Source organism: Nomascus leucogenys, chromosome 2 (assembly GCF_006542625.1).
Source record: "Nomascus leucogenys isolate Asia chromosome 2, Asia_NLE_v1, whole genome shotgun sequence".
Classification (NCBI taxonomy): Eukaryota; Metazoa; Chordata; class Mammalia; order Primates; family Hylobatidae; genus Nomascus; species Nomascus leucogenys.
Genome location: NC_044382.1, coordinates 61765467 through 61781699, shown reverse-complemented (window position 1 = coordinate 61781699; position 16233 = coordinate 61765467). Strand labels below are relative to the sequence as shown.

The 16233-nt window shown below is 53.1% G+C and overlaps 1 protein-coding gene and 1 non-coding gene across 7 annotated transcripts in view; both read left to right on the top strand.

Moving 5' to 3' along the window:
- Positions 1-16233, top strand: part of NDRG4 (NDRG family member 4) — a 49622-nt gene that overhangs the window by 17764 nt on the left and 15625 nt on the right. For all 6 annotated transcript variants that reach the window (XR_004026393.1, XM_030796125.1, XM_030796100.1 and 3 more), the window contains exons 2-3: positions 6435-6529; positions 13631-13675. Coding sequence is in view for 5 of the 6 variants with exons in the window: in XM_030796074.1 (XP_030651934.1) it covers positions 6435-6529; positions 13631-13675 (140 nt within the window). In the remaining variant the exon portion in view is untranslated. The remainder of the gene's footprint in view (positions 1-6434; positions 6530-13630; positions 13676-16233) is intronic.
- Positions 15679-15785, top strand: LOC115831797. The gene has a single exon (XR_004027294.1). It is a non-coding gene; the product is annotated as a U6 spliceosomal RNA (small nuclear RNA).

Here is a 16233-nt window from a genome sequence, read left to right as displayed (position 1 = left end):
GAGGACTAAGTGAGCTTATACATGTAAAATGCCTGGAATATAGCGTTCATTAATATTAAGGATTGTTTTTCATATTGCTCCCATTGTAGGGATATGATGGGGAAAGGCACTCCAGGCAGAGGGAACAGCATGAAGAAAGGCATGTGCTTCCCATGGGGAGGATGCGCCTACTGAGTCAGCCCGGGTCTTAAGCCAGGAGTGCCAGAATCCAAATATGGCTGCCTAAGACTGGGAATGTGCTGGGGGTGTCCGCGCGCATGCAGGGTGGTGGTGTGGTTGGTGGGGGCATAGGGATTCATAGGCTCAACCCAAGGAAAAAGCAGAACTGGTCAAGTTCAAGTTTGGCATAAATCAAGGAGCCATACCTAGAGAGGGAAATGGAGCCTGGACTGGAGAAAGTAATGTCCCCTGCATCCTCCCGTCCTGCCACCCAGCCAGGGAGGCGGAATGCATGTAGGCGGGTGGGAGCATGTACTCTGGGTGCCCCTCCTGGGTTGGCCACAGGAGGACTTGCACCAGTCAGTCGCTCCTTCCTGTGCCTCTTACTTCTCATCTGTGAACTGGGAATCCTGAGGGAAGATTGAGCCCCCATCCCTGCCCCACCCTCAGTGCTGTCCCAGGCCTAGGAGATCAGGATAAGGACAGGGAGATTAATAAGAGGGTCTGGCTCCCTGGACAGTTCCAGACTCCCTATATAGTGCAGTTGGAAGGTGATTCCTCAATTTCCGGGGTCCCAGATTTCTGGGGCTTCTTTTCCAACCAGGCACTGGGGTAGCGTCGGGTAGGGTGGTGGCCCGTGTATCACTGAGCACCAACTCTGATCCAAGCAGTAGGGATACACCAGGCCCACGGCGCCTGGGTGCACAGGCCTGGAAATGAGTCACATGCTCCCACTCGGCCACATCATTCCTTTTCCATGGTACGGACCCCTCCCCCAGGGTGGAGCTGGCCAGGCCTGGGTATGGCTCATTTCGTTTGCCTGTGGCAAATAATATGTGTCCCATAATAATGGGACCTTATAACTCAGGAGTGTGGTGTGGCATACTCAAGGCAGCGTGGACCGGACCTTGACCCTGACCTGTGGGTCCCCTTCACCCCTGTGGTTGAAGAAACACCAGCCATTCCACAGTTCGACCTCTTTTCTTGTTTGGTCTCTTCCTGTCCCACAGGCCTGTTTCCTCTGTCTGGCTTCTCCTGAGCCCTCTAACTTCACTCCATTTATGTCTTGCTCTCTTCTCTTTCAGTTCTGGCGTTTCTCACTGTGCAGCTATGGGGGGTGGAGTGGGGAGTGATCCTTCATGTGTAGCACTGTCCCCACATTGCATGACCCTTCTCACCCGTGGTCCCTGGGCACTGAATGTAGGATCCCCAGTCACTGAGACCACCCAAATTTGCCAATGTATTTTCATTTTTTTCTCCTCTTCTTTTTCTTTCCTTCCTTCTTTCCTTCCTTCCTTCCTTCCTTCCCTCTTTCTCTCTCTCTTTCTTTCTCTCTTTCTTTATTTTGACAGTCTTGCTATGTCACCCAGTGGAGTGCAGCTCACTGCAACCTCCACCTCCCGGGCTCAAGTAATTCTCCTGCTTCAGCCTCCCAAGTAGTTGGATTACAGGCACCCGCCATCACGTGAGCCCAGCTAATTTTTGAATTTTTAGTAGAGACAGGGTTTCGCCATGTTGGCCAGGCTGGTCTCGAACTCCTGGCTTCAAGTGATCCACCTGCCTTGGCCTCCCAAAGTGCTGGGATTACAGGTGTGAGCCACTGCGCCCAGCCCCCCAGTGTATTTTCAAACACCCCCACCAATCTCCTACCACTGCTGAACTTGTTCTCCCGATTCAGCAATTGCTTTTTTTCTGTAGGATGTATAACTACTGCTGATCAATTTAAGCATTTATGGGATAGTTTCAGGAATGACCACAGTCATTGCTTCTATTTTTAACTCTAATAAATCAGAGGGTTCAGCTGGCTGGGGTCTCAGCATGGAATCACAGTTACAGAAGCATAGCAGGAGGGGCCTGCCAGCTGCATGGTGGGAGTCGAGTGCTCCTGTTTGCCTTTAAAAAAAAAAGAAGGAGAAAAGGAGAAAAAACACAAATCAGCAACCAGAAGTAATTAAACTGAAATGCAATTCCTCTTAAGGAATCCACCCCACTAACACAGCGCAGGAGCCCATCTCCACACTCCCCGGCGCTCTCTTGCCCTTGAGGGGTCTCTTACGTGTCTCTGTCCCCCAACCAAAGGGGCTGTTTCCTCTCCCTCATTCCCTGTACCATCCCTCCCCTATATACATCAGCTTAGCCCCTCTGCATGCAGCTATGAATCTGTCCTCTAACAGAAACAAGAGGAAAAAAGCAAAAAACAAAACTCCAAAGTTATCTTAGATCAGCAGAGAAAGGCAAGGAACACCCTGATCACCTATGTGATTTTTGTTCCATTCAGATATGTACAAAAATCTTTCATTTAAAAGGCATTTTAGGCTGGGCATGGTGGCTCACGCCAGTAATCCCAGTGCTTTGGGAGGCTGAGGTAGGAGGATTGCTTGAGCCCAGGAGTTTGAGACCAGCCTGGCCAACATAGTGAGACCCCATCTCTACAAAAAATGGGGAAAAAAATAGTGGGGCTCTGGTGGCACACACCTGTGGTCCCAGCTACTTGGGAGGCTGAGATGGGAGGATCACTTGAGCCCAGGAGTTCGAGGCTGCTATGAGCCATGATTGTGCCACTGCACTCCAGCCTGGAGTTTGCTTAGAGCAGAGCCAGGGTTTGTTTTGACCAAGACCCTGTCTCTGAACAAACAAAAAAGGTCATTTTTACACTTTGGGAGGCTGAGGCAGGTGGATCACCTGAGGTCAAGAGTTCAAGACCAACCTGGCCAACATGGTAAAACCTCATTTCTACTAAAAGTACAAAAAAATTAGCCAGGCATGGTGGCAGGTGTCTGTAATCCCAACTACTTGGGAGGATGAAGCAGGACAATCACTTGAACCCAGGAAGCAGAGGCTGCAGTGAGCTGAGATCACGCCACTGCACTCCAGCCTGGGCGACAGAGTAAGAATCCGTCTAAAAAAAAAAATTTATATATTTATTGTTTCTGTTGTACCTCAGACTTCTCTGAGGTGGGCAACATGCTGTCATATTGCAAATAAGTGAGGCTTTGAGTGATTTGCTCAAAATAAACAAGGCATTGAATGATAGAGGAGAAATGCTGGCCTGGTTTCAGTGGCTCCAGGCCTTACCCCTGAGAAGTAGAAGCATTGGGATTTATCCAGGCCCATTTGGTGTTTACAGCTTCTGTCTGCCCAGGCCCAGGTCCCTGCACACACATCTCCTGGGAGAGCTCTTGTCTTTGCACCGGGAGCTGGGCAGGGTGGCTCCTGTCCCTTTAGGGAATAAGATCAAGAAGGGGAAAAGCGCGACGGAGTGGAAAGAGCCATTGCTGGCCATTTCATAGACCCTGGCGTCCGCCCACCTCTGTGCTGCTTAACTCCTTGGAGACCTTAGCCAGGCTTCATTAGTAGGACTCTCATTTTCTTATAACTTATCACATAGCTTCTTAAAAAAGTCATAACTTTTTTTTTCTTTTTTTTGACAGAGTCTCGCTTTGTCGCCAGGCTGGAGTGCAGTGGCGTGATCTCGGCTCACTGCAAGCTCCGCCTCCCGGGTTCACGCCATTCTCCTGCCTCAGCCTCCCGAGTAGCTGGGACTACAGGCGCCCGCCACCAGGCCCGGCTAATTTTTTTGTATTTTTAGTAGAGACGGGGGTTTCACCATGTTAGCCAGGATGGTCTCGATCTCCTGATCTCGTGATCCGCCCGCCTCAGCCTCCCAAAGTGCTGGGATTACAGGCATGAGCCACCATGCCCGGCCCATAACTTTCTTTAGAAGAAACTTCTCTGCCACCCTGCTGTGGAAATGTCTGCTCTGGCCTCTTTGTCCTGGAGCCCCACAACTCCAGCCAAGCCCTGGACTGTCTGTTTTTCATGGGCTGAGACATTCCCAGTTCTCTGGATGATGAGGTCTCTCTCTGCCCCCTTCCCCGCCACCACCTCCATCACAGGCCATCTGTCCCTGCACTGCCCACTCTCAGCCCTTTTAATAGCATGGTCCTTGGGGAGGATGGTATCCAGGGTGGTTTCATAACAGGCTGGGGGAGGGGGGCCACAGGGACACCCCAGGGCTACTAAGGGGTTTAATTGAGATGGATGTTCAGGAAGCCAGGTGGCTAAAATATCCTGATGCATAAGAGTTTTCCAAGGAGGGGACCCTTCTTTCGGCTCTCCCAGCCCCCACAGCCTGGATGGATGGGTGAGTGTGCACACATCAGAAAGGATGGAAATGGGAGCGGGAGAGCCTCAAGGATGCCTTTCTAAAAATACAGCCCATCTGCATTGTGTTAGCTGGTTTCCTCGGAAACCACTGGGAGCCGGGACTCCAGCATGGCACGTGCGCAGGGACCCAGGCCTGCTTTTCTATTTATTGTAACAGGAATTTTCCCATTGTATTAAATAATCTTTTATTATTGACACACAGTTTATCTTGTACCCTATTGATGGACATTTTTTCCAGTTTTTTTCTGTATTATAAATGGCACTGTGGTAAGAATTCTTATAGATAAATTATTTGTTGCCATCTCTGGTTTCCTTAGGCAATTTCTCCATGGGAGAGGATTGCTTCGTCTGAGAGTATGAACCTTTTAAATAGTTTTAATTCATTTGTAAAACTGCCCTCCAGAAAGATATATCCATTTATATACTCACAAGCCATATAAGAAGGTGCCTGTTTCAGTGCACCTTTGCTAGCGGTGTAAACTTTGCCAGTGCCATTAGCAAAAAAAGAAAGAGCTATCCATTCATTCATTCGTTCATTCATTCATTCGAGACAGGGTCTTGCTCTGTCACTCAGGCTGGAGTGCAGTGGTGCAATCATAGCTCCCTGTAGCCTTAAACTCCTGGTCTCAAGTGATCCTCCCACCTCAGCCTCCTGAGTAGCTGGGACCACAGGCTCTCACCACCACACCCAGCTACTTTATTTTTTTCGTAGAGATGGGGTCTTGCTATGTTGTCCAGGTTGGTCCTGAACCTCTGGGCTCATGCACTCCTCCAGCCTCAGCCTCCCAAAATGCTGGGATTATAGGCATGAGCCACTGTGCCTGGCCAAAAAATAAAAAGTATCTTAATTTAAATTTCTTTGACTTCTGGTGAGCTTGAATATTTTTCCATGTATGTACTGGCCAATTTAAATGCTTTTATGAATTTCTAGATTATGTCCTTGGCTAGTTTTTCTCTTGGTGCATTCTGACCTCTGCCATCCTGAAATTGAGGGATGGTGGTGCTGTTCCTAGAGGAATTGTGGGGTCCTGGGATCCTCTGTCTTCCTTCCCCCACCACTGGCTCCTACACACACACACACACACCACACACACACACACACACACACACACACACGCCTGCACGTATGACCCATTCTTCCTCTGAGGTTCAGAAACCCCTGGGGTTTCCCAGCAATTAGGGCCCCGGGCCCACCCTCTGGCAGCTGAGCAGCCCCTGTCTATCACCCCTCCCTGCTGGTGGCCTGAACTGAGACCTCCACCCCCTCTTTCAACATCACTCGGCCTGCCACACCACCAGGGCCTCTACTCCCACCCCTCCCTGGCCCATCTTCACACAGTCTTGTCCTGGGAGCCCTGTAGGGAGCTCTCAGCTCTGTTCCTCTCCAGTCTCTCTATCCTTCAGAACCCCACTGTCCCCTTCAGACACCAGAGGCCCTCGGCAGGGGACTTCTGTCTGCATCTGACCCTGTGTTTGGCCTCCCTGCACGTGCCCTTCTGCTTCTCAATAAAGGCAGAATTTTGCTTGTAATTGTTTTAGGAATCATGACGTTGCTTTTCTCTTTTATTTGGAAACATTTTAATTTTTAAGAGCAAATAATAGGCTGGGCGTGGTGACTCACACCTGAAATCTCAACACTTTGGGAGACCAAGACGGGTGGATCACTTGGGGTCAGGAGTTCGAGACCAGGCTGACCAACATGGTGAAACCCCCTGTCTACTAAAAAACACAAAAATTAGTAAGGTGGTGGTGCGCACCTGTAATCCCAGCTACTTGGGAGGCTGAGGAAGGAGAATCGCTTGAACCCAGGAGGCGAAGGTTGCAGTGAGCCAAGATTGCGCCACTGCACTCCAGCCTGGGTGACAGCGAGACTCCGTGTAAAAAAAAAAACAACGAAAAAACAAATACTATAATGGTATCCCCCCAAGCCAGACAGACGGGTCTTGCAGACGGAGGCCTGGAGGCCCTGAGTGCCTGAGTGGGCTGCGCTTGGGGGCCAGGGGGCCAGTGCATCTGGTCTCCGCGCTCCCGCCCCAGCCCCGGCTTGCACTGTCCTCCGCCCGGGCGTCCCCCCCGCAGCAGGCCTCAACCTCGCCCTCCCTCCCTAGGCCTCCTGCTCCACGACGTGACCATGGCCGGGCTGCAGGAGCTGCGATTCCCTGAGGAGAAGCCGCTGCTCCGGGGCCAGGACGCCACCGAGCTGGTGAGTTGGAGTCGCGCCTTTGAGGTCTTAGGGCCGAGCGCGCCACCTCGTGGCCAAGAGGGAGACCGCGCGCCTTCCCTGCAGCCGACCCTCCCCAGGGCCAGCCACCCCCAGAAGCCCTGTCCCTGCCTGTGAGGGGAGTTCCGGGAGGCCTGAGTGCCACCCAGACCCAGCCAGCCTCACGGTGGCTTCAGCCGTCTTTGAGGCTAAAGGCGCTACAGGAGAGTTATCTCCGCTTTAATGACGAGAAAACCGAGGCACAGAGAGGTGAACCCAGTTGGCCAAGATCACACTGCTAGTGGGGATTGAGGCCGTGTCAACCCGTTTCTGGACAGCCCAGGAGCCCCAAGTGCTGGCTTCAGCAGGGCACGCTGCCCCCCCGTCTGTGCGCTCTTTTTCTTATCTGCCTCCCAAGCCTCTGCGGCACCTGGGCAGGTCTAACCAACAGTGCCACCCGGGGCAGTGGGACACAGGCATCACAGGTTATGATTTTGTCCCAAAGACCCCTCCGTCAGGGGACAAAGCATTAGAGGCCAGAGTGACTTTCATGCCACCCTTTTTTGTTGTGACAACACCCTGTCCACCTTCCCTTTCCCTCCCTCCCAGTGCCGTCATACTGGTGACTGTGACACAAACCACTTTGCAAAAAGTGTGGGTTCCCTGCTTGTTGGATTCTGAGGCATCAGGGCTGGGGTCCCTGCAAGTTACGCTGCCCTGACCCCTTCCTTTTACAGATGGGGAGGCCAGGAGCCCAGCCCCTCAAATCTTCAGGGTGCTGTCCTCTGCCCTGCCCTCCCTCCCCAGCCTCCCATCACAAGGAGGGGAGCCCAGGAGCTACTGAGCAGCCAGGATTGGAACTGTGCAGCCAGCCAGGGATCCAGGGATCCAACCACATGAGGTTGCAGTCCTGCCCCCAAGAAGAGTATAATGTTATCTTCCAGACAGAACCTTGAGTTAACTGATAAGACCTGGCTTATCTGAGGGCAGCCGTCGGGGTGGGCTGGTGACTGTACATTTTTCAAGCCCTTTATTCTAAGTTTACTTGCTCCCTGGTCTAAGCCTCCATCAGCTGTTGCCCCAGGATGCTTGCAGAGCCTCCTTGCTGGTCTTTTTGCTTCTGCCTTTGCTCTGTACCCTTTTAAAATAAGCCATGAGTTGGGCATGGTGGCTCACCATAATCACTATAATCCCAGCACTTTGGGAGGCTGAGGTGGGGAGATCACCTGAGGTCAGGAGTTCGAGACCAGCCTGGTCAACATAGTGAAACCCTGTCTCTACTAAAAATACAAAAATTAGCCAGGCGTGGTGGTGGGCGCCTGTAATCCCAGCTACTCAGGAGGCAGAATCACTTGAACCCGGGAGGTTCAACCCCAAGACTGCACCGCTGCACTCCAGCCTGGGCAACAGAGCAAGACTCTGTCTCAAAACATAAATAAATTAAAAATAAGCCACGTCACTTCTCAGCTTAACGAGCCATCTCAGTCAGACATGGGACCCAGGATGCAATCTGCACCAGCTCCCCCACCTGTCTCCCAAGCCTGTTCCCAGCTTACTTCTCCCTAGCCTCCTTGAACATGCCCATCATATTCCTAGTGTATCTGCTTGGGATACACTAGCCCAGAAATTTGTGGGGCTAGCTCCACTCCTTGTTTTATTCAGGCCTCTGCTCAAATGCTCCCTCCTCAGAGAGTCCCTCTCTAACCCCTGGGTCTAATATTGAAACCCCAACACGCTCTGGCCCTGGCCGTGTCACTTAGCCTGGTTGGTGTCTGCCCCGCCCCACAGGTTCCCAGGACAGAGATCTGTTCTGTTTTGCACCTCCAGGTCTCCCCAGTGCCTCACACAGCACACACAGCTCTCAGTAAAAAACATGGGCTGGGTGGAAGCCACAGATGGTGATACAGCTCAGAAGGAAGAAGTTTTTCAGAACTTTCTAAAAAGTCCCTCCCTACTCCCCACTCCTGCCTGTGTCTTTCTTTCTGTCTTTTCCTTCTTTCTTTCTTTTTTTTTCTTTTCTTCTGAAACAGGGTCTCACTCTGTCACCCAGGCTGGAGTGCAGTAGTGCCATCATAGCCCACTGCAGCCTCAACTACCTGGGCTCAAGTGATCCTCCTGCCTCAGCCTCCCGAGTAGTGAGGATCTTAGGCATGTGCCACCACAACTGGCTAATTTTTCCATTTTGTAGAGATCAGTCTTGCTCTGTTGCCCAGACTGGTCTTGATAAGTGATCCTGGTAAGTGATCCTCCCACCTCAGCCTTCCTAAGTGCTGGGATTACAGGCCTGAGCCTCTGTACCTGCCTACCAGCCTGTCTTTTGAGGCATGAAAGCAGAGTTCTCCTGTGAGGTTTTGATAAGGCAGATGGTGGCCCTCGGGGACCCCTGCATCCCATCACAAGTGCTGAAGTGTGTGGGTTGCGGGACAGCCACACAGAAATGCTGCCTGCTGGTATGGGGTGTGCCTCTGTGGCCCAGTAAGTCCCCCCAGTACAATGGGGAGAGCTGAGGGCATCTTGGCCTGGTAACTTCCATGCCTGTCTCTTCCACTGCCCACCTCAGCTGGGAACCCTTCTCTGCCTAGCCTGGCCCAGCCCTCACCGCCCCTCCCTCCCTGACTCACTGGGCACACTCCTGCCTGCTCATGCCCTCTGGGCATCCTGGCCCTACTGCAGGTGGTGTCTCTCTCTATCTACCCATCACCAGGACCAGAGTTTGCCACTATAACATCCTCACCTCTGCATGAGAGTCTCCTTTTCAGATCCTGTGGAGGCTTCTTCTCTCTTTCATGAGTCAGCACAGGCCCCATGCTGTGGGCCTGGGCACATCTGCTTTTTCCAAAGGCACCTCAAAAGCCCCATTCCTGCCAGACATGTTGGCTCACGCCTGTAATCCCAGCACTTTGGGAGCCCAAGGTGGGCGGGTCACCTGAGATCCAGAGTTCAAGACCAGCCTGGCCAACATGGCGAAACCCCATCTCTACTAAAATTACAAAAATTAGCTGGACCTGGTGGCACACGCCTGTAATCCCAGCTATTCGGAGGCTGAGGCAGGAGAATCACTTGAACCTGGGAGGTGGAGGTTGCAGTGAGCCGAGATTACACCACTACACTCCAGCCTGGGCGACAGAGCGAGGCTGTGTCTCAAAAACAAAACAAAAAGCTGGCCGGGCATGGTGGCTCACACCTATAATCCCAGCACTTTGGGAGGCTGAGGCGGGTGGATCACTGGAGGTCAGGAGTTGGAGACCAGCCTGACCAACATGGTGAAACCCTGTCTCTACTAAAAATACAAAATTAGCCAGATGTGGTGGTGAGCTCCTATAATCCCAGCTACTCGGGAGGCTGAGGCAGGAGAATCGCTTCAACCTGGGAGGCGGAGGTTGCAGTGAGCCCAGATCTTGCCAGTGCACTCCAGCATGGGAGACAGAGTGAGACTCTGTTTCAAAAAAATAAATAAATAAATAAATAAAGCCCCACCCCACACCCGACACAGCCCATGCAGTCTTACCCCCTCTCTCTGCCTTTAAAAGCTAGTCTGGCTCTCTCAGGCTATGGCTTTCACAGACAGATTCTCCTTTTCCAGCTGCAGTGCTGAAAACATCCATCCTTTTAACTTTTTTTTAATTTTATTTTTTTGAGACAGAGTTTTGCTTTTGTTGCCCAGGCTGGAGTGCAATGGCATGATCTTGGCTTACCGCAACCTCCACCTCCTGGATTCAAGTGATTCTCCTGCCTCAGCCTCCCAAGTAGCTGGGATTACAGGCATGTGCCACCACACCTGGCTAATTTTGTATTTTTAGTAGAGATGGAGTTTCTCCATGTTGGTCAGGCTGGCCTCAAACTCCTGACCTCAGGTGATTCACTCGCCTCAGCCTCCCAAAGTGCTGGGATTACAGGCGTGATCCACTGTGCCCGGCCCCATCCTTTTCACTTTTTATTTATTTTTTGTTTAGAGATAAGTCTGGCTCTGGCACCCAGGCTTGAGTACAGGGGTGTGACCATAACAGCCTCCTCCTTCTTCAAGGAGGCTAGAGAGGGCTCAAGCGATCTCCTACTTCAGCCTCCTGAGTAGCTGGCACTACAGGCATGCACCACCATGCCTGGCTCATTTTTCTATTTTGTAGAGACGGGATCTTGCTATGTTGCCCAGGCTGGTCTCAAACTCCTGGCCTCAGGCATTTCTCCCACCTCAGCCTCCCAAGTAGCTGGGATTACAATCGTGAGCCACTTCACCTGGCACCCTGTTCACTTTTTAAATGTTCTGCAGTTTGCCAGGTGCAAATTCTTTCAGTCCAGTGGGAAGTGAGGATTTCCACACATTTACTCACAGCCTGCCCGCCCACTGCTGGAGCCTGGCTTTTGCCTTTGGAGACTCCAGTGCTTGGCTTGTCTGTGGGTCCCTCTGCACCTGTGTCCCCATCCTGCCTCCCACACACCACTCCTCTGCCTCCTTCAGCTGGGCCTGCGCTGCCACCTGTTCTCCTCCTTGTGCTCTCACCCTGTTCCCATGGGACTTCAGGGCCTCTGCATGGGCTTCTGTTCTTCCTGCATTTTCTTGGCTTTTGAGTCCTTCCCCTCCCACACCCTTCATCTCCTGGGGCCCCCAGACCCAGAGAGCATACAGCACCCCCTGCCATTATCTGCTCCACCGTGTGTGTGTGTGTGTGTGTGTGTGTGTGTGTGTGTGTGACAGAGAGAGAGGATAGACAGACAGAGTCTCACCCTGTCACCCAGTCTGAGTGTAGTGCCACAATCTTAGCTCACTGCAGCCTGGACCTCCTGGGCTCAAGTGATCCTCCTGCCTCGGCCTTCCAAAGTGCTGGAATTACAGGTGTGAGTGACTACGCCCGGCCTTCTTTTTCGTTAGCTTTTGCTTGTAACAAAACTGTCTCCTCTGTCCTCTGAGATAATTGCCCTCTTAAGGTCCTGAGTATAGACACCTCCCCTTCCTTCTCCTCAGCCCCTTTGTGCAAGGTCTTTGAGTGAGAGATTCATCATCAGCCCCGGGCCCTTGGCCTCCCCCTCCAGCCCCATCCCTTCCCTCCTCTCCTCCCCTCCTCCCTGCAGAGCCCCCACAGGCCTGGAACAAATCTGCAGAAGAAGCCTGAGTGGGTGCGGCCATTCTCTATGTGACAGTCGCAGGCAGCCCAAAGCCTGGCTTTCCCCTTTGGGCATGGGAACCCCCAGTGCCCTTTGATTTTTCTCCACCACCTGGCCTGCTGGAATGCAGGTGGCTGAACTCTTCCTTATTTTGGGAAAAATGATGGAAATACTGGTTTCATTCTTTTCCCTCCCACTCCTGTGATTTGGGGTCATTTTCCTCCTTGTACTTTCCTAGCTGACTGCTTCCCTCATCCTCCTGTGGCACCCTATTTCTCATGTGACTGTCTCAGTCATCCGTGGTTTGTTTTTTTCTGTTTGTTTGTTTTTGAGACAGAGTCTCACTCTATCACCCAAGCTGGAGTGCAGTAGTGCAGTCTCGGCTCACTGTAACCTCTGCCTCCCAGGTTCAAGTGATTCTCCTGCCTCAGCCTCCTGAGCAGCTGGGACTACAGGCACATGCCACCACACCCAGCTAATTTTTGTACTTTTAGTAGAGACGCGGTTTTGACATGTTGGCCAGACTGGTCTTGAACTCCTGGCCTCAGGTGATCTGCCCACCTCAGCTTCCCAAAGTGCTGGGATTACAGGCATGAGCCACTGTGCCTGGCCAATCCATGTATTTATTCCTTAGGAGGATCTGTAGCAGGCACAGTCCAGTGCTGGGATACAAAGGGCAGAACGATGGGCAACACTGAGCTTCTCCTCTAATCCTCACAACACTGAGGCTCGGAGGCTGAGTGACCTGCCCAGGAGTTCACAGCCTTGCAGAGCGGGGCAGAGAGGTTTCTAGGCAGACGCAGGGGAAGGCAAGGCAGGACCTGTGAGTTCTCCTTTACCTGGACGTGTGCTGGTCCCTGATTAGTTTCCCTCGCCAGGCCCGAAAGTGGCCCGAGTCTGAGCTGGCCAGCTGCCTTGTCATACAGACTGGGAGACGGGGACCCAGAGTGGGTGAGTCGCACAGCCAGAGCCAGGCCCCCGCAGAGTGTCTGTGGGCCCCTCGGCCTCAGGGAGAGCCTGGCAACTCAGACACGGGGTTCTAGCCCCCGCTCCTCCCCGGCCATCTGTGCAGCCTCGTAACCTGTGGTGCATTTTGAGCCTCTCTCCCCTCATTGGTGAAGCCTGATTGTTCATCCAGATCTGTTTGTGTCTGGGGAGCCCCTTCCGTGCCAGCTTCATACTGAGAGCACAGCCAGACGTGGTCCCGCCCTCGTGGCGCCCGCGGTCCGGTGGGCAGAACAGGCACTAGCCAGACTCAAACGGTTCACTGTGAAGTAAGCTCCAGTGATCTGAGGCACAAAGCGACCAGGTCTGGAGAGGTGGGAGCAGCTGCCACCGTACCTTTGTGTGGATTGCAAAAGGCCCCTCTTTCCTCCTCACTGCATGGGCCTCAGCTTCCCCATCCCTACAAGTGGGCATGTTAGTCACGCCCACCTCTCCCCTTCCCTCCCTTTCTTCCACGCTTGTGCCCTGACGCTCAGACCATGAAAAACATCTATGGGAGCAGAAGGGAAAAGTGACCAACAGCAAGGATTTGCAGCAGGAGATTCCAGCAGTTTCTAGCCCTGTGACTCAGCCTCTCTGAGCCTCACCCTCGTGGCCTGTAAGATGGAATCCACACCTCCTTAATGAGGACACTCACAGGCTCCTCCACCAAGTACTTGGTAGCCAATGCCTGGCACTTCGGTGAGCCCTTGGTCACTTTTTTTAACATTGAGACAGACTGGTGGGCTGGGTGCAGTGTTTCATGCCTGTAATCCCAGAGCTTTAGGAGGCCAAGACAGGAGGATCATTTGAACCCAGGAGCTGGAGGATACAGTGAGCTGTGATTGCACCACTGCACTCCAGCCTGGGTGATAGAGTGAGACCCTGTCTCTAAAAAAAAAAAAAAAAGAAAAGAGAACAGACAGACGAGGGGACAGAAATTGAGTCTGCTAAGGCCCCATGGGCTCCCCAGACCAGCCAGGGCCTAACTTGCCACCCCCTCTGTTTGCCTTCCCCTAGGAGAGCTCCGATGCCTTCCTCTTGGCTGCAGACACAGACTGGAAGGTAGGTCAAGGCTCAGACCCCCAAGATGTGGGACTGACAGCTGGCAGCCCCTCCCCCCACCTCGCCAGGTCCCAGAGGAGGGTCATAGCCCTTCTGTGTGCCCCTAGCCTGTAGCAGTTGCCAGGACCACCCCCGGAGCTTATAGCGGCCCTGCCTGCCCCCTGCCTAACAGAGAGATGCTGGGGTGGAAGATGAACTGGCCCTGCTTCTGTGAGCAGCAGGGAAGAGACGGGGTCTCTAGGGGGAGTGAGGATGGAAAAGAGAGTGAGGGATGTTGTCATCTGAATCAGCATTTTCCTCCAATGAAAGGCAGGTTGACTCTAAAATAGCTCCTGTTTCCATGACAGCTGTTGCCAGGACAACCCTGTCCTCCTTAGTTGATGCCAGGTTCTCCGTGAAAACTGAAAGCACCCTTTGTTTTTATTCCTCTGGGTGATGATGTTGCTCACTCGGCCAGTCATTTCTCCCCTCTGAGTCCCGCAGTGACCATTGATTTCCGGGTCTGGGAAAATGCCTGACAGCAGACACAAGGGAACCCTGCTGGGTTCCGGGGCCCCACTGGCCACCCCAACATGCTGAACCAATAGCCCTGCTGGGTTCTGGGGCCCCACTGGCCATCCTGATGTGCTGAACCAATTCAGACCCTTCCTCCTGGTAAGGTGGAACCAGCCCCCGAGTCTCTGTCCTTGCCTGGACCTGACCTGGTTTTGGGTCAGCCTCCAGGCCCCGTGACAGCACCAGCCAAGTGGTCTGGATGCAGGGGTGACACGGAGGTGGGGCTGCCCATTGGCTCCTCCCCCAGTGGGAGCAACGCGAGGATCAGTGTGAGAATCTGGGCCTGTGTGCTGGTCCCTTGGTCACGCGCCACTTCAAGGACAAGAGGGGAGACTTCAGGGCAGCCAATGTACATGTGCTCAGATCCCCCGGGAGTGCCATCTCCAAGCACAAAGGGCTCTGGAGCTGGGAGGAGAGGCTAGGGTTCCGGCAGTGGGGAGTGAATGGGAGCCCAGGAGGTGGGATGGGAGGGAAGTGGTTGGGAGCCGGCCCAGGCTGGCAGGAAGGGACAGCCGGAGATTAGGGCAGGCTCACCAGGGGATTTTCTTTGTCCTCCATGCTGCAAATGAGGATGAGCTATGCAGGCAAATGGGCCCTGGAGGAAGGGATTGGCCAAGTAAAATCCCAGAGCAGCCAGCCGGTGCCTCAACACACTGGTCCCACAGTGTGGGAGGCCGACGCCAACAGTGCTGATGCCAGCCCCAGCACACAGGCCCACGGTGTGGGGGACAGGCAGAGGGGAATCCTGGAGTCGTGGAGGAGACCCTGCCACACCTCTGGGTGTCCAACTGCTGCTGCGAAGCTGCCTCTGCCCACCGAGCCGCAGCCCCGGAGTTGCAGGGCCCAGTGTGTGTGGGACCCCTGTTCTCAGGATCCTCTGCTTGGTAAAAGACAGGTTGCATTAAAAGGCACCTTCCTATCCGCTCCTGTCACACCACATGGAGGCAGCATTTTTTTCGTTTTTTGTTTTAGAAAAGCAGCCACAAGAATGGATGGTTATTATCTGGGCCAAGGCCTGGCAGGGATTTTATCTCCTGCTCACCATGGCAGGCGTTGTCACTATCCCCTGCCTCCGTGGGGGCAGCCAGTGGGGGAGGTAGTGTAGCAGAGGGACTAACATGAGCTAGACAGACCTAGGTTCTGGCCCCACCACTTCCAAGCATGTGACCTCCAGCCCAAGTCGCTCCACTTGTCTGCTACCTCATTTTCACGGAGACAGGCAGCACGGACTTCCTGAATGTTTCTAAGGCGATGGTGCCCACGGGCCCCTCATATGGACACTCGGCTGATGGTGACAAGTGGCCACCAGAGTGTGGAGTTAGCACCAAACTGCCTGGGTGTGGTTCCTGGCTCTGTGCCCACTAGCTGTGTGACGTTAGGCAGGTTACCAACCCCCCGCTGTGCCTTATTTGCCTCATTTGTAAAGAGGGTATTAAGAAAGAAAATGAGTGCTCGCCCCAGCAGCACATATACCAAAATTGGAATGATACAGAGAAGATGAGCGTGACCCCTGTACAAGAATGACCCACATATTCATGAAGCCTTCCATACTTAAAAAATATTTTCCAAAAAGAGGATAAAGGCTGGGCGCGGTGACTCATACCTGTAATCTCAGTACTTTGGAAGGTTGAGGCAGGTGGATCACTTGAGGTCAGGAGTTTGAGGCCAGCCTTGCCAATATGGTGAAACCCTGTCTCTACTAAAAATACAATAATTAGCCAGGCGTGGTGGCAGGCGCTTGTAGTCCCAGCTACTTGGGAGGCTGAGGCAGGAGAATGGCTTGAACCCGGGAGGCGGAGGTTGCAGTGAGCAGAGATTGCACCATTGCACTCCAGCCTGGGCAACAGAGCAAGACCATGTCTCCAAAAAAAGAAGCAGAAAAAAAAAAAAGAGGGATAAAGAGAGATAATGGGTAAAGTATTCGAAGAAAGCCTGGCACATGGAGGACATTTGAACATAGTGTTTGCCACTTTTCATTCTGAGACCTCAGGCCCACCCATAGT